The 23,569-nt window shown below is 42.0% G+C and overlaps 2 protein-coding genes across 3 annotated transcripts in view; both read left to right on the top strand.

Annotated features, from left to right (window-relative positions):
• The window catches only part of RDH8 (retinol dehydrogenase 8), a 46,730-nt gene extending 33,615 nt beyond the window's left edge, over positions 1 to 13,115 (top strand). The window contains exons 5-6 of the mRNA XM_073555702.1: positions 10,843 to 11,026; positions 12,056 to 13,115. Coding sequence (XP_073411803.1) covers positions 10,843 to 11,026; positions 12,056 to 12,280 — 409 coding nt within the window. The 3' untranslated portion in view covers positions 12,281 to 13,115. The remainder of the gene's footprint in view (positions 1 to 10,842; positions 11,027 to 12,055) is intronic.
• A 1,317-nt stretch (positions 13,116 to 14,432) lies between these two features.
• The window catches only part of SHFL (shiftless antiviral inhibitor of ribosomal frameshifting), a 97,418-nt gene continuing 88,281 nt past the window's right edge, over positions 14,433 to 23,569 (top strand). Inside the window, exon 1 of one of the 2 annotated variants that reach the window (XM_073555701.1) lies at positions 14,433 to 14,507. Coding sequence is in view for 1 of the 2 variants with exons in the window: in XM_073555700.1 (XP_073411801.1) it covers positions 14,986 to 14,988 (3 nt within the window). In the remaining variant the exon portion in view is untranslated. Of the gene's footprint in view, positions 14,508 to 14,925; positions 14,989 to 23,569 lie in introns of those variants that run through there. The other variant, XM_073555700.1, reaches the window with a different exon arrangement.

The raw sequence follows: 23,569 nt of genomic DNA, 5'->3' as shown, positions 1-23,569 counted from the left end.
TTCCACAGCACGGTGAGCAGCACTCGGGAGCCTGCACGATTGGACCCTTCTGAGGCGATCCCTGAGGAGACCGGCACCGAGGGACACTTCGACCGCCTCGGTACATCTGCACCTTCCCAGACTTCCCACACATTCGACCCATCTGTCCCATCCACCAGCACAGGAGCATCGTGGCCGCCTACATTACATGAAGCTGCTGGTGAGGAGATCGCTTTCCCTTTACCCCACCCTTCTACCCCTGCCACCTCTAGTACACCTGCGGGTACTGGGCGGCAGCGGCAGAGGGGTCAGGAAAAGAGTTATGCGCCAGAGTTCTTGCATCTGAATGCATCTTTCCAGAACTGTCTAAAAGTCTTGTCAGAGCAAATCTCCGCAGGCTTTCAGCAGATCAACTCCAGCATTCTGGAGGTGAAGACACTTCTGCAAACCATGCATTCAGAAGCAAGATCTTCGCCAAACCACACCTTTTTCAGGTCTGTTGTGGAGCGCATGGCAACACTATCTCCTACCCAGCAGATGCATGTAATGCATTTGTGCCACGGTGCTCTACAGCAGGTTACCTCCCAACCTCCACCTCCCACCACTGTAGTTCCTCCACCTGCACCCCCTCCAGCCACTTTCCAACCTCCCCCTCCTATTACATCTGCACCCCCTCCAGCCACTTTCCATCCTCCCCCTCCTATTACATCTGCACCCCCTCCAGCCACTTTCCATCCTCCCCCTCCTATTACATCTGCACCCCCTCCAGCCACTTTCCATCCTCCCCCTCCTATTACATACCAGCAACCTCCCCAGTACCAGCAACCTCCCCAGTACCAGCAACCTCCCCAGTACCAGACATCTCCCCACTTCCAGCAACCTGCCCAGTACCAAACTCCTTCCCCATACAACTTTCCATCAACATCATCTGCTCCTACAGTCCCTGCCCAACCCTCCACTCCACCGCCCACCACCTCTTCTGCCTCCCACATGTCCACCCATTCTGTAGCTTTTTCCACACTATCACCTCTAACTGTTCCTTCCCCACCACGATCCCAATCCTCTCTCCACACTCCCAGTGTCGAAGTGTCCCGCAGCCCCTACAGCAGTATTTCCACCCCACACTACACAGATTTATGATGTGTTTTGTAATAAAAATGCCCAGTTTTTTTTCAAACCTTTATTAAAAAAGTTTTTTTAACTTTAAAAACAGTTTACAAACAAAAAAATATTTTAAATAAAAGTAAAATTTTTGTTTACACTGGTTGTCTGTCATTTCTTTCTGCGGCGAAATATGTTTAAAAAAATGGTTAAATAAAGGGTATTTAAAAGGTAAAAAGGTATTCAAAACCAGGTATATAACTGTGGGTAAATTTTAGCTTTTTGCCACAGTTGTGTTCCTGGTTGTGTTTGAAGCAAAGTATTTCACCTAAAAAGTTGTGTTTATTGTTGGTGATTTCATAACAATGTACACAACTTTTGTTAAAAGGTGAAATACTTTGCATAAAACACAACCAGGTACACACCTGTGGCCTAAAGCTAAAAATAGAGACCATGACAAGATAGCCAACTTTGGTTGGCAAAGGTATATACTGTTGGTACAGAAGGTACACAAGTTTGGTTGGGCACAAATCTTTCACACTCTGTCATCCTGCCAGTGTACTCTGCCTTGAGGTGACATAAAGTATAGTGCAAAATTGTCCCTCATTACTGAAACCGTCACAGAACTTCTAGTGGTAATGTCATGGTAATCTTGCAAGGTGGTTTCTTCAGAGGTGTCCTCAATGGAAATGGGTTCCTTGCAGATAACAAAATTGTGGAGTACCACGCACGCTTTGATCACCTCGTCCACAGTTTCTGTCTTGAGGTTGATCGCAGTCAATAGGACCCGCCATTTGGCTGTCAGAATACCAAAGGTACATTCAACCATTCTTCTTGCTCTTGTGAGGCGGTAATTAAAAATGCGTTTTGGTCTTGTCAATCCTCTGCTAGAGTACGGTTTCAAAAGGTGTTCTGACAGCTGGAAGGCTTCATCCCCTACACAGACAAATGGCATAGGTGGACCAGATGTTTGCGGCAGCGGTCTAGGTGGTGGGAACTGGAAGGTGTTTCCATACAGTTTACGCCCCATGGCAGACAGTTTGAAAACTTGAGAGTCATTGGAGCGGCCATAGGCCCCAATATCAACCGCAATAAATTTGTATTCCGCGTCAGCGATGGCCATGAGGACAATTGAAAAATATTTCTTGTAATTGAAATATTCCGATCCCGATCCAGCTGGCTTTACAATGCGGATATGTTTCCCGTCCACAGCGCCCAAGCAGTTGGGAAACTGACATATCTGTTGAAACTTGTCAGCAATTTCAATCCACCTCTCTGTTGTGGGCTCTGGTAAAAACTCTTCAGCTAAGGAGTCCCACAGTGCACGGCATGTGTACTTCACTATTCCAGATATGGTGGAAATCCCGAGTCTGTACTGGAAATGCAGTGACGAAAGGGATTCTCCAGTTGCAAGAAATCTGTGGGGAATTAAAAAACAATCAATTAGTTTAAAATCACAGCATTACATACCAAAACTGAGCTATAACACTTGGAGATTTGGAGATACAAACTACCACCAACAAGATTGCAGTGAAAGTGTGCTCTGATGCGATCATATCCAATAAATGTGGCTTACCTTAAAGTCACCATCAGACGCTCTGCGGGTGAAACAGAGAAGCGGCAATAGGTGTCCGCTTTTCTTATGAGGTGTGCAATGCGCTCCACCAAGTAATCAAAATTCTCCATTTTCATCCGAACATATCCAAAAAAAGTATCCGGGTTTCGTCGAAGGTCCATGCAGAGTGTAGAATAGACCCCACGCGTCATTCTCTTGGCTGTGATGGGGTGGATCCACAAACGTCGTCTACGATGCCTGATGCGCTGCTGTCTCGCTCTCTCCTTCTCCAGAACAATCACCCTCAAACGATTCGCCTCCGCTATAAAATCCGCCAAATTCTTCAAAATATTTCCAATCACAACATCCATCTTCGCCAGTAACTTGCTCTTCTCTCCAACCTGCACTTTCTCCTCGACAACCTGTCAAAGATGGGCTGTAGGAACATGCTATATATAGTTTTCCAGTAGCCAATCCCGTTCGGAAGGCCACAAGGGTCAATTTTAAAAACCGGATCCGGCGTAATCCGTCGAAAAATGGATAGAAAAACGGATGAACCGGATGAGACGGATCCGGTTTTGTCTGTCAAGAACAAGACGGATCCGGCAGAAAACCGGATCCTTCACATCCGGTTTTACTAAACATTTGCCGGATCCGGCGTTCCGGCACGACGCCGGATCGCGCCTGACGCCGAAAACCTGATGTGTGAAAGTAGCCTTATAGTAGCTTTATTCTTGTACATAGGAGCAGTATTATAGTAGTTATATTCTTGTACATAGGGGGCAGTATTATAGTAGTTATATTCTTGTACATAGGGGGCAGTATTATAGTAGTTATATTCTTGTACATAGGGGGCAGTATTATAGTAGTTATATTCTTGTACATAGGAGCAGTATTATAGTAGTTATATTCTTGTACATAGAGGGGCAGTATTATAGTAGTTATATTCTTGTACATAGGAGCAGTATTATAGTAGTTATATTCTTGCACATAGGGAGCAGTATTATAGTAGTTATATTCTTGTACATAGGGGGCAGTATTATAGTAGCTATATTTCTGTACATAGGGGGCAGTATTATAGTAGTTATATTCTTGTACATAGGAGCAGTATTATAGTAGTTATATTCATGTACATAGGGGGCAGTATTATAGTAGTTATATTCTTGTACATAGGAGCAGTATTATAGTAGTTATATTCTTGTACATAGGGGGCAGTATTATAGTAGTTATATTCTTGTACATAGGGGGCAGTATTATAGTAGTTATATTCTTGCACATAGGAGCAGTATTATAGTAGTTATATTCTTGTACATAGGAGCAGTATTATAGTAGTTATATTCTTGTACATAGGAGCAGTATTATAGTAGTTATATTCTTGCACATAGGGAGCAGTATTATAGTAGTTATATTCTTGTACATAGGGGGCAGTATTATAGTAGCTATATTTCTGCACATAGGGGGCAGTATTATAGTAGTTATATTCTTGTACATAGGAGCAGTATTATAGTAGTTATATTCATGTACATAGGGGCAGTATTATAGTAGTTATATTCTTGTACATAGGGAGCAGTATTATAGTAGTTATATTCTTGTACATAGGGGGCAGTATTATAGTAGTTATATTCTTGTACATAGGGGCAGTATTATAGTAGTTATATTCTTGTACATAGGAGCAGTATTATAGTAGTTATATTCTTGCACATAGGAGCAGTATTATAGTAGTTATATTCTTGTACATAGGGGGCAGTATTATAGTAGTTATATTCTTGTACATAGGGGCAGTATTATAGTAGTTATATTCTTGTACATAGGGAGCAGTATTATAGTAGTTATATTCTTGTACATAGGGAGCAGTATTATAGTAGTTATATTCTTGCACATAGGGGCAGTATTATAGTAATTATATTCTTGTACATAGGGGGCAGTATTATAGTAGTTATATTCTTGTACATAGGGGGCAGTATTATAGTTATATTCTTGTACATAGGGAACAGTATAATAGTAGTTATATTCTTGTACATAGTCGAAGTATTATAGTAGTTATATTCTTGTACATAGTCGAAGTATTATAGTAGTTATATTCATGTACATAGGAGCAGTATTATAGTAGTTATATTCTTGTACATAGGGGCAGTATTATAGTAATTATATTCTTGTACATAGGGGGCAGTATTATAGTAGTTATATTCTTGTACATAGGGAACAGTATTATAGTAGTTATATTCTTGTACATAGTCGAAGTATTATAGTAGTTATATTCTTGTACATAGGAGCAGTATTATAGTAGTTATATTCTTGTACATAGGGAGCAATATTATAGTAGTTATATTCCTGTACATAGGGGGCAGTATTATAGTAGTTATATTCTTGTACATAGGGAGCAGTATTATAGTAGTTATATTCTTGTACATAGGAGCAGTATTATAGTAGTTATATTCTTGTACATAGGAGCAGTATTATAGTAGTTATATTCTTGCACATAGGGAGCAGTATTATAGTAGTTATATTCTTGTACATAGGGGGCAGTATTATAGTAGCTATATTTCTGTACATAGGGGGCAGTATTATAGTAGTTATATTCTTGTACATAGGAGCAGTATTATAGTAGTTATATTCTTGTACATTGGAGCAGTATTATAGTAGTTATATTCTTGCACATAGGGAGCAGTATTATAGTAGTTATATTCTTGTACATAGGGGGCAGTATTATAGTAGTTATATTCTTGTACATAGGGGACAGTATTATAGTAGTTATATTATTGTACATAGGGGCAGTATTATAGTAGTTATATTCTTGTACATAGGAGCAGTATTATAGTAGTTATATTCTTGTACATAGGAGCAGTATTATAGTAGTTATATTCTTGTACATAGGAGCAGTATTATAGTAGTTATATTCTTGTACATAGGAGCAGCATTCTAGTAGTTACAGTGCCTTGCGAAAGTATTCGGCCCCCTGGAACTTTTCAACCTTTTCCCATATGTCATGCTTCAAACTTAAAGATACCAAATGTAAATTTTTGGTGAAGAATCAACAACAAGTGGGACACAATTGTGAAGTTGAGCAAAATTTATTGGTTATTTTACATTTTTGTGGAAATTCAAATACTGAAAAGTGGGGCGTGCAATATTATTCGGCCTCTTTACTTTCTGTGCAGCAAACTCACTCCAGAAGTTCATTGTGGATCTCTAAATGATCCAATGTTGTCCTAAATGACTAATGATGATAAATATAATCCACCTGTGTGTAATCAAGTCTCCGTATAAATTCACCTGCTCTGTGATAGTCTCAGGGTTCTGTTTTAAGCACAGAGAGCATCATGAAGACCAAGGAACACAACAGGCAGGTCCGTGATACTGTTATGGAGAAGTTTAAAGCCAGAATTGGATACAAAATGATTTCCAAAACTTTAAACCGCCCAAGTAGCACTGTGCAAGCGATCATATTGAAATGGAAGGAGTATCATACCACTGCAAATCTACCAAGACCCGGCCGTCCCTCTAAACTTTCATCTCAAACAAGGAGAAGACGGATCAGAGATGCAGCCAAGAGGCCCATGATCACTCTGGATGAACTGCAGAGATCTACAGCTGAGGTGGGACAGTCTGTCCATAGGACAACAATCAGTCGTACACTGCAAAAATCTGGCCTTTATGGAAGAGTGGCAAGAAGAAAGCCATTTCTCAAAGATATCCATAAAAAGTGTTGTTTACAGTTTGCAACAAGCCACCTGGGAGACACACCAAACATGGAAGAAGGTGCTCTGGTCAGATGAAACCAAAATCAAACTTTTTGGCAACAATGTCAAACGATATATTTGGCGTAAAGGCAACACAGCTCATCACCCTGAATACAACATCCCCACTGTCAAGCATGGTAGTGGCAGCATCATGGTTTGGGCCTGCTTTTCTTCTGCAGGGACAGGGAAGATGGTTAAAATTGATGGGAAGATGGATGGAGCCAAATACAGGACCATTCTTGAAGAAAACCTGTTGGAGTCTGCAAAAGACCTGATACTGGGACGGAGAATTGTCTTCCAACAAGACAATGATCCCAAACATAAAGCAAAATCTACAGTGGAATGGTTCACAAATAAACGTATCCAGGTGTTAGAATGGCCAAGTCAAAGTCCAGACCTGAATCCCATCGAGAATCTGTGGAAAGAGCTGAAAACTGCTGTTCACAAACGATCTCCATCAAACCTCACTGAGCTCGAGCTGTTTGCCAAGGAAGAATGGGCAAGAATTTCAGTCTCTCGATGTACAAAACTAATAGAGACATACCCCAAGCGGCTTGCAGCTGTAATCGCAGCAAAAGGTGGAGCAACAAAGTATTAAGTGAAAGGGGCCGAATAATATTGCACGCCCCACTTTTCAGTTTTTGAATTTCCACAAAAAATTAAAATAACCAATAAATTTTGTTCAACTTCACAATTGTGTCCCACTTGTTGATTCTTCACCAAAAATTTACATTTGGTATCTTTATGTTTGAAGCATGATATGTGGGAAAAGGTTGTAAAGTTCCAGGGGGCCGAATACTTTTGTAAGGCACTGTATATTCTTGTACATAGGGGGCAGTATTATAGTAGTTATATTCTTGTACATAGGGGGCAGTATTATAGTAGTTATATTCTTGTACATAGGGGGTAGTATTATAGTAGTTATATTCTTGTACATAGGGGGCAGTATTATAGTAGCTATATTCTTGTACATAGGAGCAGTATTATAGTAGTTATATTCTTGTATATAGGGGGCAGTATTATAGTAGTTATATTCCTGTACATAGGGAAAGTATTATAGTAGTTATATTCTTGTACATAGGGGGCACTATTATAGTAGTTATATTCTTGTACATAGGGGCAGTATTATAGTAGTTATATTCTTGTATATAGGGGGCAGTATTATAGTAGTTATATTCTTGTACATAGGGAGCAGTATTATAGTAGCTATATTCTTGTACATAGGAGCAGTATTATAGTAGTTATATTCTTGTATATAGGGGGCAGTATTATAGTAGTTATATTCCTGTACATAGGGAAAGTATTATAGTAGTTATATTCTTGTACATAGGGGGCACTATTATAGTAGTTATATTCTTGTACATAGGGGCAGTATTATAGTAGTTATATTCTTGTACATAGGGGCAGTATTATAGTAGTTATATTCTTGTACATAGGGAGCAGTATTATAGTAGCTATATTCTTGTACATAGGGGGCAGTATTATAGTAGTTATATTCCTGTACATAGGGACAGTATTATAGTAGTTATATTCTTGTACATAGGGGGCAGTATTATAGTAGTTATATTCTTGTACATAGGAGCAGTATTATAGTAGTTATATTCTTGCACATAGGAGCAGTATTATAGTAGTTATATTCTTGTACATAGGGGCAGTATTATAGTAGTTATATTCTTGTACATAGGGGCAGTATTATAGTAGTTATATTCTTGTACATAGGGAGCAGTATTATAGTAGTTATATTCTTGTACATAGGGAGCAGTATTATAGTAGTTATATTCTTGCACATAGGGGCAGTATTATAGTAATTATATTCTTGTACATAGGGGGCAGTATTATAGTAGTTATATTCTTGTACACAGGGGACAGTATTATAGTAGTTATATTCTTGTACATAGTCGAAGTATTATAGTAGTTATATTCATGTACATAGGAGCAGTATTATAGTAGTTATATTCTTGTACATAGGGGCAGTATTATAGTAATTATATTCTTGTACATAGGGGGCAGTATTATAGTAGTTATATTCTTGTACATAGGGAACAGTATTATAGTAGTTATATTCTTGTACATAGTCGAAGTATTATAGTAGTTATATTCTTGTACATAGGAGCAGTATTATAGTAGTTATATTCTTGTACATAGGGAGCAATATTATAGTAGTTATATTCCTGTACATAGGGGGCAGTATTATAGTAGTTATATTCTTGTACATAGGGGGCAGTATTATAGTAGTTATATTCTTGTACACAGGGGGCAGTATTATAGTAGTTATATTCTTGTACATAGGGGGCAGTATTATAGTAGTTATATTCTTGTACATAGGAGCAGTATTATAGTAGTTATATTCTTGTACATAGGGAGCAGTATTATAGTATATTCTTGTACATAGGGGCAGTATTATAGTAGTTATATTCTTGTACATAGTGGGCAGTATTATAGTAGTTATATTCTTCTACATAGGGGCAGTATTATAGTAATTATATTCTTCTACATAGGGGCAGTATTATAGTAGTTATATTATTGTACATAGGGGCAGTATTATAGTAGTTATATTCTTGTACATAGGGGCAGTATTATAGTACTTATATTCTTGTACATAGGAGAAGTATTATAGTAGTTATATTCTTGTACATAAGAGCAGTATTATAGTAGTTATATTATTGTACATAGGGGCAGTATTATAGTAGTTATATTCTTGTACATAGGGGCAGTATTATAGTACTTATATTCTTGTACATAGGAGAAGTATTATAGTAGTTATATTCTTGTACATAAGAGCAGTATTATAGTAGTTATATTCTTCTACATAGGGGCAGTATTATAGTAATTATATTCTTCTACATAGGGGCAGTATTATAGTAGTTATATTATTGTACATAGGGGCAGTATTATAGTAGTTATATTCTTGTACATAGGGGCAGTATTATAGTACTTATATTCTTGTACATAGGAGAAGTATTATAGTAGTTATATTCTTGTACATAGGGGGCAGTATTATAGTAGTTATATTCTTGTACATAGGGAACAGTATTATAGTAGTTATATTCTTGTACATAGGGGCAGTATTATAGTAGTTATATTCTTGTACCTAGAGGGCAGTATTATACTAGTTATATTCTTGAACATAGGGAGCAGTATTATAGTAGTTATATTCTTGTACCTAGAGGGCAGTATTATAGTAGTTATATTCTTGTACATAGTGGGCAGTATTATAGTAGTTATATTCTTCTACATAGGGGCAGTATTATAGTAATTATATTCTTCTACATAGGGGCAGTATTATAGTAGTTATATTATTGTACATAGGGGCAGTATTATAGTAGTTATATTCTTGTACATAGGGGCAGTATTATAGTACTTATATTCTTGTACATAGGAGAAGTATTATAGTAGTTATATTCTTGTACATAAGAGCAGTATTATATTAGTTATACTCTTGTACATAGGGGCAGTATTAGGCTAAGTGCACACGCTGCGGATTAACCTGCGTTTTTTTCCGTGTGGATCCGCAGGTAAAGCCACAGGTAAAGTGACCTGCGGTTTATCTGTGGATTTGCCAGCGGTTTTCCACTGCGGTTTGACACCTGGACAATTGAACAGGTGCCAGACCGCTGCGGAATCCGCAGAAAGAGTTGACATGCTGCGGATTGTAAACCGCGGAAAAAAACGCAGCTTGGGCACTGCGGTTTGGAAATCTCATTGGATAACAAGGTACTGTACCATGTCTGCGGAACGGCTGCGGTTCCGCAGGGCCAAAAACGCTGCGTAACCGCAGCAGAATCCGCAGCGTGTGCACATAGCCTTATAGTTATTATATTCTTTACGCTATGTGCACACGTAGATTTTGGTCTGGCGGATTTTTCCGCGCGGATTTGGAAAAATCCACAGGTAAATTCTCATGTCAAAAGACCTGCGGTTTAGCCCTGCGGTTTCACACCTCTACAATGGAGGTGTGAAACCGCAGAGGAATCCGCACAAAGAATTGACATGCTGCGGATTTGATCCCGCAGCATGTGCACAGTGTTTTCCAGTTTACCATTGAAAACAATGGTACTGTACAACGCAGCTAAATCTGCTGCGGACCCGCAGAGCCTGAAACGCTCCAGATTCGGAGCAGAATCCGCACCATGTGCACATGGCCTTATCCCTACTCAAATCTAGCAGTCCACAGATCCTGCAATGCGTTATTCCATTTGAAAGGTGTCATTGTAATAGCTGCTCTTATAACCTGCAAGGACTGTTATAGATGTTGCTGTTGATATATACAAAAAAAAACAGAATTTTACCTGCAGTGTGGACTATGGTACAGGTTCTATAGTGCAGGTTGTAACTCAATGCAAAATTGATGCAATGTGTTTCCAAAGTCCTTTACCCTCTTTTGTAGATATAATCTATGTGTATGGTGAACTTGCGTGTTGTTTTTTTAGCAGGGTGATGTAACTCAGCTCTTGTTGTTATGTCCAGTATTTCTCTAATAGAGCCGGGCCCTGTGAACACAGAGTTCGAGATGAAGTTGATGGAAGAAGTGGCTCGCTCCGACTTTCCTGGAGCCGATGCTGAGACCATAAGATACTTTAAGGAGGTTTACCTCCCGAGTGCACATGAGATCTTCGTCACCCTGGGGCAGGCACCAGATGCCGTGGCGAAGGTTGGTAATCTAGCTTGGTTCTATTGCTTCTGCAAAAAAGTCCTTAAAGTCATTCTCCCGCTGTTCCTAATCTGTAATCAATCACTTTCTTGAGGTTCAGAACTATTGGCCTTTCACCAATACAACATTGATGTGCCACATGTAGAAGCAACCTATCAGTTTTTACAGATTTCACCCATGAATTGAGTTAAAAATCATTCCAGGAAGATAAAGAAGCAGATTTTTCAGATAAGATATCTTACAAAATTGCTTATTTTCATGTGTACTATTGATTTATTAAATAAAAAAAAAAAAAACGGTTAATCTTTAATTTTGAGTCATGATGGGATTTTTGTATTATAGAATTTTTGCATTTTCTAGATTAACATAAAGACAACAATAAACTTGAAAGAGTTTTACAGGAATGAGATAAACTGGAATACCTGATGAAATTCAAACTGCAGTCTATCCTAGTCACTTGTCAGTATGGGTTGTAGAATGAAGACATACAGCTCCCGAGACCTGTGTCTCAACTGAGAAGAGCTGCATCATACATAGCCTAGTCGGCGGCTGGGGAGCATGGCTGTGATATGTGAAGAAATAAGTTTTAACCCACGTTGTGCTCAGCAAGTTCTCCAGCTTCATCTTCCTCCTTCTCCTCCAGGCAGTCTGACAGCTTTGTAGCAGTGCACAGAGACTGACTGCTCCCCAACTGCTAAACAAATAAACGTGGAGGAGGATGAAGCTGGAGATTACCCATTTTGTGCTCAGTGAGGAAGAGATATTTTCTCACATATCACAGCCCTGCCCCTGGCCAACTGAGGTATGTGTTATACAGCTCTGGTCAGTTGAGATGTAGGTCTTGGGAGCTGTACACTTTCAGTCCGCAGCCTGTTCTGAAGTGTGACTAGGATGGACTGAAGTTTGAATTATATCAGGGACTCCATTTAATATAATTTTCAGAGAACCCCTTTAAAATTGATAGATATGATTCCTTTTTCAACTTTAGAAATCATTGAAGGGCTAATTTCAGCTTCTCATTTCCTGCAGGCCACGGTGAATGTGATAGGAATGCAGCAGCCGGTCTTCCGTCACCAGACCAACCTTCTTTACACCCCTCTCACCGCTATGAAATACGCTGACAATACTGGAAACCTCTCCGTTAGGACATTCTACAATCTCATCTTCAACTATGGCTCCCTTTTTCACTGTAGCCTCAACCTGTTGAAATGCATCACCTGCAACTGTTTTCGGCGGAGAGTCATGCCAGTCTGAAGAAAGTGAAAGGTTGACCGACAGTTTGGCGCTCTTGCATTCCTATATGTTTCCATAGAAACAGACTACAAACAAACCCAGTGTAGTCTGATGCCGTAGTGATACGTACATCACTTCATATCTGTCTTGTCTCTGCAGAAAGTTGATAAGTCTTTGGGTGAGACATTCCAATAAAGAAAATCTAGTAGTATACTCTTAAAACGTTCTAATAAACTAGTATTATAAAATATTAATCTCATGGGGAAAAAGTGTAAAAAAAAAAAAAAAAAATTGTACATGGGAGATTGCTATGAAATATTTATTTGATATGTAGGACGATAAATCTTTTGATCATGGGGTGAAGAGTTGTCATCGTCGCTATCAGTAAGCAGGGGAGGGATTTACATTTTGATAGGATTGGTCTCAGATCCCAAACGATGATAGTGACACCTACAGGCATAGGAGGGTACTGCACATTACAGCCGACCCGTAGACCCCATGGTTAGTGTTAACAGTATGGTGATGCTATCATTATTGGTAACTGTACACTGGAAAATTTTCACTCTTTTAAAAACTTAGGAAAAGTTTCACAGAGGATTGAGAACGAGGCAGCAAAATGGACATCCCCAATAATTGGACCACTTCTAATATTGTATTAATACCAAGACATGAGCAACAGTTCTTTGAGGTCCTGTAAGTTTCTTGGTGCTGCTTTCATGGATCGGACTTGTTTTCCGAGGCAAGTCATCACCTTAATCTCCTTATCATATTCCATTCCTGACAATGTCTGCAGAGTATCAAGAAACTCGGCACTGAACTTAAGAGATCAAAACGATAGTTTAATGTTGTCCACGGTCGTAGTAAACAAGACGTTTCGGTCACACATCAGACCTTCATCAGTTACATTTTAGAGAGTGCTTATTAGGTCAGGTGGACCAATATATTCAGTCAAGGATCACTAGATCAATTTACTCTGCATCATAGGGTAAGGCAGATATTGCTAAACCTGTGCATAATGGGTTAAGTGCGCCGAGCCTCAGTGGCGTGTGCTGGACACGGTGTCCACCGCTGGTCATATATGACCAGCGGTGGACACCACATCCAGCACACGCCACTGAGACACAGCACACTTAACCCGTGATCCTTGACTGAATATATTGGTCCACCTGACCTAATAAGCACTCTCTAAAATGTAACTGATGAAGGTCTGATGTAAGACCGAAACGTTTTGTTTACTACAAGCGTGGACAACATTAAACTATTGTTTTGATCACTTATGTTGAGTGCCGAGTTTCCAGCAGAACACTTCCCCCAGCACACTGCCTCTGCCGGTTCGTCTCATACTGAATCCTAGTGCCATCTCTTCCCTAGGTAACTGACACACACAGTCGGCCATCTACATGATGTAAGACCAGGTTGTTTTCTTCTATTGGTCCACTTCTGATGCTTACTGTCCACTGTAGGAGCTTTTGATGCCAGACAAGGTGGCAGCTACACAGCAAGATGTAATGTTTTGCATGTTCTTATTGATGGCACGTTCTATGATAGCCAGAAATTATTCTTACTAGATTTAATGTTAAAAAATGATAAGCACGTATTGGATGGAAGCTAGTGTACCAGTTTTCAAAGCCCCGCCCCTGAGGAGTAGGCACATTTCAAATCAGGCCTTCCTCCCTGTTCCATTAAAGGGACAATCAGGTTGCCTATTATATCATTTTTAACCTCAAAAGAAACTTCAGACAGTGACACTGTCCACATACCAGATTTCCATGCTCTTGCCAATTTAATAAGCTAGCAGGGATACCAAATTAATGTGCACTATTCATATGATTGCCGAATAATTGAAGTATTATTAAGACAAATCCTAAAGTATTATGTCTAATATTAGAATACATGGTAGATAATCATAGAAAACACGTCTCTTGAGACATCTTACATTGTAATAAAATTGTAATATGTAATTAAAATTATTATATATTCAAACGATGACTTATTATTAGTATTTACTATACTATTACGTATTGAATTAAGCGTTTACTGTGTGATGCCACGCTATGAGATACTAAATAAAATGTAATAGAAAAATTTTAAAAATGATGCAGGCCTTCACTAATAAAGGCAAGGACAGCACAGGTGCAAACTACTGATAAGAACAGCCACCCACACACATACCAGATTATGGAGGGGTTGGCTGCATAGTAGAAAAACTGCATACAAATAGGACTTGAGTAGAACGCCAGTCACACAGGTAATACTTGTGATGCAACGTGTCTGGCTAACAGCCTATTGATGACGCACATAGTATTAGCAGGCGGGCTGCCCAACACTATATATATATATATATATGCACCCCACAAAGACGGACGCCCCAGTACACCAAGGCAACAAAAAGAGGCCTAGCTGCATCCTGCAAAAAATGATAAAAAGTGCAATAAAAGATGAAAAAATTAATGCATATGATAAATACATTAAATGAGCTATTGGTTAATATTTTGGCCAAAATAGATAAGCTCGCAACCCAACATCAAGGGTCCTCATACTTGCGAGCCCTACCACTAATTTCAAAAACAGCTAACATAGAAAAATTTAAAAAAAAACCAAGGTATGTGGGTGACTGTTATTATCAGTAGTTTGCACCTGTGCTGCCCTTGCCTTTACCAGTGGGGGCCTGCTGCATCCTGCTAGTGCATTTGTTATCGGACAGGTTTTGGGAAGGCCGTATCCTTATGGTATGTGTTTTTTTGAATTTTTATGTTAGCTGTTTTTGAAATTAGTGGTAGGACTCGCAAGTATATCTTCATGCAGCCTTACATCACCAAGCGCAATGCCGAGCGTCGGATTCGATGGTGTAAAGACGCCACCACAGGAATCTGGAGGAGATGTGTTCTGGTGTTCTGTGCAGTGATGGGTTACACTTCTCTTTCTGGTGTCTGATGGATGAGTCTGGGCTTGGTGAGAACGTTACCCCCCCCCCCGACTGTATTGGGCCCACTGTACAGGTGGTTGAGGAGGGTAACGCTATGGGGGTGCTTTATCTGCATTATCAGAAAGATCGAGATACCCCTCTATCACCAAGCTAAAATGTCGCCATATCGGGGTGGTGCAAAGTCTACACTAGTAAGACACAAGAATCTTTGGGAAACCTCACTATTTCTGTTTCCTTCTTTGGTCCGAAACTGGACATCTTTTTTTTTCTTTGTTTTGCTAGGTTGTAGAACATGGGGGCGCCCTCCACACCCATCGATGCCCCGTTGCACAGTTTATTAGGGGATTGAAGGTCATAATCTTCTTTCTATTATGATTATGTCAGTGCACAAAGCATTTCCTGTTCTTTTGTGTTTCCCGGGATTCTATGTACAGTGTAAAATACTGGGAAAGAAAATATTCATACAAATATTGTAAAAAATAAAATAAAAACATAGAGGTCATAAGATATAGTCTGGAGCATAGCTGGGGTGTAATGATCGCGGTCACGGTGACGTCATGTGCTGCCCGTGACGGACGCGTCAAAGTCAGCCGCAGACTTGTGCGCCAGCGATGGACGATGACGCCGCACGTCGTGGGAGCAGAGAAAGGTAAAGAAGAATTGTTTGTTTCTTTTCAACATGTTTTAGAGAAGAACAGAGGACATTATTACAGGAAGGGGCCAGGATGGTGGACATTATTGGAGGGGGCCAGTATGGGAGAAATTATTACAGAAGCGGGCCAGGATAAGGGACATTATTTCATGAAAGGGCCACTATGGAGGACATTAATACAGGAAGGGACCCAAGATGGGGGCCATTAATGAAGAAGCTCAGGATGGCAGACATTATTTGGGGGGGGCAGGATGGGGGATAATATTGGATTGGGCCAAGATGGGGGATATTGTTGGAGGGGACCAAGATGGGAGATATTATTACGGTAAGGACAGGGACATTCCTACAGGATGGGGACATTATTAGATAAAGGGGCCAGGATGGGGGACATTAACACAGGAAAGGGTCTAAGATGGGGGCAATTAATGAAGGAAGGGGCCCAGGATGAAGGACATTATTGGGGGCTAGGATGGGGGATATTATTGGAAGGGGCCAGGATGGGAGATATTATAGAAAGGACAGGGACATTATTACGTAAAGGGGCCAGGATGGGGACATTACTATGTAAAATAGCCAGGATAGGGGACATTACTTCAGGAAAGGGCCAGGATGGGGACCATTAACACAGGAAGGGACCTAAGATGGGGCCATTGATGAAGGAAGGGGCCCAGGATGGGTGACATTATTGGAGGGGGCCAGGATGGGGGATATTGGATTGGGCAAAGATGGGGGCTATTCTTGGATGGGGACAGGATGAGAGATATTATTACATAAAGGGGCCTAGGACAGGGACGTTATTACGGGAAGGGTCCAGGACGGGGACATTATTAAATAAAGAGGTCAGTATGTGGGACATTATTTCAGGAATGGGCTAGTATGGGCGACATTAATACAGGAAGAGACCCAAGATGGAGGTCATTAATAAAGGAAGGGGCCCAGGATGAGTGACATTATTCGAGGGGGCCAGGGTGGGTGATAATATTACAGAAAGAGGCCTATGACAGGAATATTATTACAGGAAGGGGCCAGGAATGGGTCATTATTACATGGGGGTGAACACGTATGTCTTTATAGAATTTAGCAACATGCAGGTGGAGGCCCATTTCCAAATTTCACACTGGAGTCCACCGGGCTCTAGTTGCGCCAATGAACATAGCATCATCTTCTGTCTGCAAAAGATACTCTCTCCATGGCATAAGCCTGTAGCTGTTGCATACTCCACCTCTTCTCAATGGTTTCCTTCAATTCAATTTAAATTTCCATCATGTCTAAGTTCTCCAATCTTCACCCTACCATCGTCATTTTTGATAATCATCAAGTCTATTTACTTCTCTTTTTTTCTTAAGTAGCCTGAACAAGTCCTACCACTTTCAGTCTGAAGATGTTTTTCTTTTCTCCACTTGCTGCCAAGATTTGTCAGGAGTTTCCTCTGAATTCCCATGCCTTCTGATTCTTCCTCCTTCTTTGGCAGATATTTACATAGCTTTGTTTTTTATTGTAGTCTTATCTTCCTTATCACACCTTTATTCATTTATTGGCTTCCCAACATGCGGCTTTATATACGCAGACCTTGGGTGCCCTGCATGGGAGACGTACAGGTGGTTTACCTTCATTTTCTCGGGCTGAATGCCAGAGTTTAAAGAAAGCCCTTAATTTACTCAATTTATTCAATGTGACCTCTGTGACCCAAGATAATCTTGAAAATGAGTGGCTGTAACACTGGTTGTTTTCCTCGGCCAACCTCTGTGCCAGGCAAGACTTAAAAGGGCTGTCCACTACTTAGACAATGTCTTCTGAATCACTGTTTCCCCCCCAGTAAAATTATAACACATGTACTCACCTCCGGTGCCGGCGCTATTCCAGTGGTGTCAGCACTAGCTCTCCCGGGGCTCACATGACATTGTCATGTCACGCGATACCTGTGGCCAATCAGTGGTCGAGAGTGACGCCTGCACTGATTTGGATTGCGTAACATATCGCAATTCCTGAGAGAGCCAGTGCCAACACCGCTGGAACAGGAGAAAAATTGGCAGTCCAACGCTTCCATATATACATTACAGTGGCATAAGTCTAAAGTATATGGGAGGACTTTAGAAGGGGAAGTTTGTGGGCATAGAATATGGAGCGGCCCCTTTATTCTCAGGATCAGTGGGGATCCAGAAGTTATGACCCACCCCAAATATGAACTGTTGACGTATCCTAGTGATTGCGGGGGTGCAGGGATACCTCAGTAATATATGACCAGGCAGGAATCGCCCATGCTCCCTTTTCTGATGAGTCGTACACAGGATGAGGCTGTATACAGTATGCAAAAGTTCATCATCTGCCTCCAAAAGGAGGAAACGAGCCCAGACACTGCACTACATACCGGCATCTCCTCCGCAGCACTATAAAACGCAGCTGCTGTGACCTGTGCCTTATCCCACAGGACTATTCAGCCGATAATTATCCAGATATCACTACACATAAATGCAAATCAGTTACAGATGTCTGTCTTGTCCACTGTGCTTTATACTGCTGGTCTGCTTTTCTTGCCACAGCATTTTCAGAGACTCTAGAGTTAATGCCTAGCTAGGCAAAATGAATAAGAACCACTTATTATTTCTTTTGGAGATGTCTGATACTCAAGCAGTTGCTCCCTGTCTGTTCCTGACCACCATGCTTCACACTGCACCTTCGCTTTTTACAATTGGTATAAACAGGGGTTTCCCAGAAAGTCAGTGCCCATATTTCGGCAGAGTGATGTCTCCAAGATCTCACTTCTTTGTGTTATTTTACAGCCGCACCTCTTGTGTTTGCTCTCGCCCCCCCCCCTTTCTGGACTCGTATGTTCCCATGGTCAGTAAACGCTGCAGGTTGGACGCTCCGTACATCCACAGCGTCAAACCTGCAGCGGCTAGATGCTACAGCATAGTGGATGGGATTCAATTAAATCCCGCCTCCACTATGCGTGCAGAGACGCCTCCAGCTTCCCTGCGGACAAGCAGTGCATCTTTCCAGACCGCAGCATGTCTATTTATGTAGCGCAGACTCTCTGTCTCCGCAGCATAACTTTCCCATACACTATCATTAGATGCGGTAAAACCATATTATCCTCTTAGTCACATGTGTACTAAGTGTGGGAACGCAGCTTACTACGCATGTGTACTAATTTACATAATGTCGTACCTTGTGCCACAGCTGGAAACCGCGTCCACTGCAGTTCTTGAGATGAGCTGAGCTGATCTCGAGAACTGCCGTGCACGTGACAGCCGGGGACCAAGTTATATCCGGTGATCAGCAGTCATCAGCTTACAGCTCCGTTGTGTTCTGGATGTCAGGCTCAGCGGTGGCATAAAGCCACCGTTCAGCAAAAGGCATCCAGATGTAGCAGAGCTGGACTTGTCGTGGGACAGTATGTACATCTTATCAGCGGACAGGTAAGGATATTGTTGCTTTTTTATTTTAATTCTCTTCCAGGAGACGTTGGGTTCGGTGGAATAGGTGATGCAGTAAATATGGTTGAATTAAGATCTATTAAAGAAGTCTGTCATTATTTCAAACAAAAGACTTTATTCTGGCTGTGTCTTTATTTACCATGTAACTATAGGATTAGTAATGGATAGGTGTCTCAGACGTTTCTCCATTACTAACCTGTGAGCTTGATGTCACCTGATAATACAAAGGTGATATCAACCCCACTTGCCACTGCTACAGGGCAAGTGGGAAGAGCTGGGTAAAGTGCCAGAATTGGCGCATCTTTGGATGTGTCAATTGTGGGGCGGCTGCGGGCTGCTATTTTAAGGGTGGTAAGGGCCAAAATCCATGGGCCTCGCCAGCCTGAGAATACCAAGCCGCAGCTGTCTGCTTTTTCCTTGGCTGGTTAACATAAATAGGGGGACTCCACGCTATTTTTTTTTGAGGAGATCCCACCATTTTTGCTAGCCACCCAAGGTAAACAGACCGCTACGGCCTGGTATTATGAGGCTCGTAAGGTTCATGGATAGTAGATCCTTACCAGCCTGAAATACCAATCCCAGTATTCTGCTTTACTCTGGCTGGTTAACAAATATAGGGGGACCCCATGCTATTTTTTTTAAAGGGCACTTGTCACCCCCTCCAGGCGTTTTTAAGTAAAAGAGCCACCTTGTGCAGCACTAATGCTGCATTCTGTTAAGGTGGCTCTGTTACTTAGCCTCTGTTCCACCGCTGAAATAATCGCTTATAAAATTGCTCAAAAATACCTGATATTTGACAGGGGGGCACGTCTTTCCCCCTCTGACAGATGCCTCACATCCATCACTCATTTTGTAAATGGCGCCGCCTCCTCAGCTTTCTTTTCAAATACTGGCGCCTGCGCTGTACTGTAGTTTAGTGGGCATGTGCAGTTATCTCTGCCCGACATGCCGATGCTGTTAGATAACATCCCGGCCTTTCATATCGCGTGAGCCTGAGATCCCACCCCGCAGTCTCTTATGATTTATTCACACTGCGGGGCTGGGATCTCGGGCATGCGCAGTAGTTATCTGCGGAAGGATTGCCACGAGTCGGAGAGCTGCAGAGAACTACTGCGCATGCCCGAGATCCCAGACCCGCATTGTGAAAAAATCATAAGCGACTGCGGGGCGGGATCTCAGGCTCAGGCGATATGAAAGGCCGGGGTGTGATCTCAGAGCTCGGGCACGTCGAGCAGCGCTAACTGCGCATGCTCACTAAACTACAGTACAGCGCAGGCGCCAGCATTTCAAAAGAACGCTGAGGAGGCGGCGCCAATTACGAGATCACGGATGCGAGGCGTCTGTCAGAGAGGGAAAGACCTGCCCCCCTGTGAAATATCAGGTATTTTTTAACAATTTTTAAAACGATTTTTTCTGCGGTGGAAGCAGGGCCGGATTAAGGTTGGTGGGGGCCCCCATATCATTAACATTTTAGCCATAACAGTAGAGCGCGAACTGTAGCACTTAGATGTACAATCTAATCTTATCCTCTTGTTCTGCCACATTCAGATTTACAGTACTACAATAGAGATACAGTCCAGGATAACTCAAAGCAGTCCAATTATAGACAGAAAGAGTTACATTTTTTTTTATTGAACCCAATGTTAAGACAGCCAAGGAATAATAAAAATGCAGAAAGGGAAAGTTTTCACCGGCAGCAATTGTTGCTAACTACTGTATAACAATATGCTCTCTATTGTATTATCTCCGGAGTAGTGGCTTGCTCTCCTATAGTAAGAGAAGAAAAAGAAGCATTCTTTGAATACAGGTCTGTTGGCTGAAGGAGGATATATCACCTGTCTTAATGTGCCTGTGAGCATCTCCAAGTACAAGGGGGAGGTGTTAGCGATCGAAAACATGCTTTATATAAAAGTGTGTACAGATAAAAGCATAAATAAATGTATACATTACAAGCTTTACTGTATTTTTTCCCACAATGATGTATGATTTTGTCTGGCTCTCTTGCTTTCCACATAATATAACAATTTCAAAGCATCTTTTCCCATAACTCTGAATTGTACTTTTTCTGTAATACCTCTTAGAAAGTCGTGAATAAATTGACAACTAAGTTTTACCACTCCCCCTGTCAAATCTCTGTATCCAACACATGTCTGTCATCAGATTGCAGAGCTCCAGGGGAAAATTAACACAAAGAATAAGTAAAATGTCAACATTAGTACCAGCATTAAATGCAAAAATTTTTATATGTGCCTTAAAAATTTCACTTACCCATCATATAATGCTATATACCCCCATCCTGCTATATACCCCCTCCCCAGTCTTATATACCCCATGCATCCTGCTATATACACCTATATTGCTATATACCCCATGCATCCTGCTATATACACCTATATTGCTATATACCCCCATCCTGCTATATGGCCTGTATCCTGTGGCACACAAAAATAAACGTTTATACTCACCTTTCCTCACTCCAGCAGCATCGCTCCTCCTCCCGTCTATGCCGGCAGCAGCGCCTCTGACCTGTGTGGAGCCGGCCACGATCCCTGCAGCATCGCTCGTCCTCCTGTCTGTGCCGGCCGCGGCTGTGTCTGGGCACGTGACGTCATCTCTGTGCGCACCACTAGTCTCCACACACAGCCGCGGCCGGCACAGACAGGAGCTATATATAAATATATAGCTAGCTGGAGCCTGGAGGCAAGGGGGTTAATCACCATGGCGCTGCAGAGTTGATTGGCGGGACCGTACACAGCAGGCGGCGGGCGCACGATGCTCGTGAACGCGGCGAGCAGGCAGAGCAGATCCACAGGACAGGAGGCGTGACAGGAGAGGATGAGGCGGTACCGGTATGCCTAGTTCATCTCAGCGTGACGGCGTCTAATATTTATCCTCGCACTGCGTTAATAAAATGGCGGTCGCTGCCCAGTGGTGGGGGCCCGGGCCCCCTTAGAAGCTCTTGTGGTGGGGGCCCTGGGGCTGAAGCCCCGCCTGCCCCTCCTATAATCCGGCCCTGGGTGGAAGGGACGTTAAGTAAAAGAGCCACCTTAACAGAATGCAGCATTAGTGCTGCACAAGGTGGCTCTTTTACTTAAAAACGTCTGGGGGGGTAACAGGTGCCCTTTAATTATCTAATATATAAAGCTCAATGTGTGTGTGTATGTCCGGGATAGGCATCCGCACCGTCGCAGCTACAGCCCAAAAATTTGGCACAGTCACACGTCTGGACCTCGAGAGCGTCCTAGGCTATGTTGTGAGGCAAAATTTTAACCCCGCGCGTTCCAATTCACCAAACAATTTTGCCCCTATCTACATAATGGGGAAAAAGTGTGTGAGCGTCAAGCCCCGCCCCTCATTATGATGTCATAATGGTTGCCATGGCGACGCTGATGTCATCATAGCTTGCAAGCCCCACTGCTCATTATGATATCAATGGTTAACTATGGGATGGAGGATGTGTGATGGGTATATGGGCACTCGACTATGGGATGGAGAATATGTATGATGGGTATATGGGCATGGGACTATGGGATGGAGGATGTGTGATGGGTATATGGGCATGGGACTATGGGATGGAGGATGTGTGATGGGTATATGGGCATGGGACTATGGGATGGAGGATGTGTGATGGGTATATGGGCACGGGACTATGGGATGGAGGATGTGTGATGGGTATATGGGCATGGGACTATGGGATGGAGGATATGTATGATGGGTATATGGGCATGGGACTATGGGATGGAGGATGTGTGATGGGTATATGGGCATGGGACTATGGGATGGAGGATGTGTGATGGGTATATGGGCATGGGACTATGGGATGGAGGATATGTATGATGGGTATATGGGCACGGGACTATGGGATGGAGGATGTGTGATGGGTATATGGGCATGGGACTATGGGATGGAGGATGTGTGATGGGTATATGGGCATGGGACTATGGGATGGAGGATGTGTGATGGGTATATGGGCACGGGACTATGGGATGGAGGATGTGTGATGGGTATATGGGCATGGGACTATGGGATGGAGGATATGTATGATGGGTATATGGGCATGGGACTATGGGATGGAGGATGTGTGATGGGTATATGGGCATGGGACTATGGGATGGAGGATGTGTGATGGGTATATGGGCACTCGACTATGGGATGGAGGATATGTATGATGGGTACATGGGCATGGGACTATGGGATGGAGGATGTGTGATGGGTATATGGGCATGGGACTATGGGATGGAGGATGTGTGATGGGTATATGGGCACGGGACTATGGGATGGAGGATGTGTGATGG

The sequence above is a fragment of the Dendrobates tinctorius genome, unplaced genomic scaffold (assembly GCF_039654945.1).
Source record: "Dendrobates tinctorius isolate UK_male_01 unplaced genomic scaffold, ASM3965494v1 ptg000228l, whole genome shotgun sequence".
Taxonomy (NCBI): domain Eukaryota; kingdom Metazoa; phylum Chordata; class Amphibia; order Anura; family Dendrobatidae; genus Dendrobates; species Dendrobates tinctorius.
The sequence above is the reverse complement of the archived record's forward strand: the minus strand, read 5'-3'. Positions and strand labels throughout refer to the sequence as shown.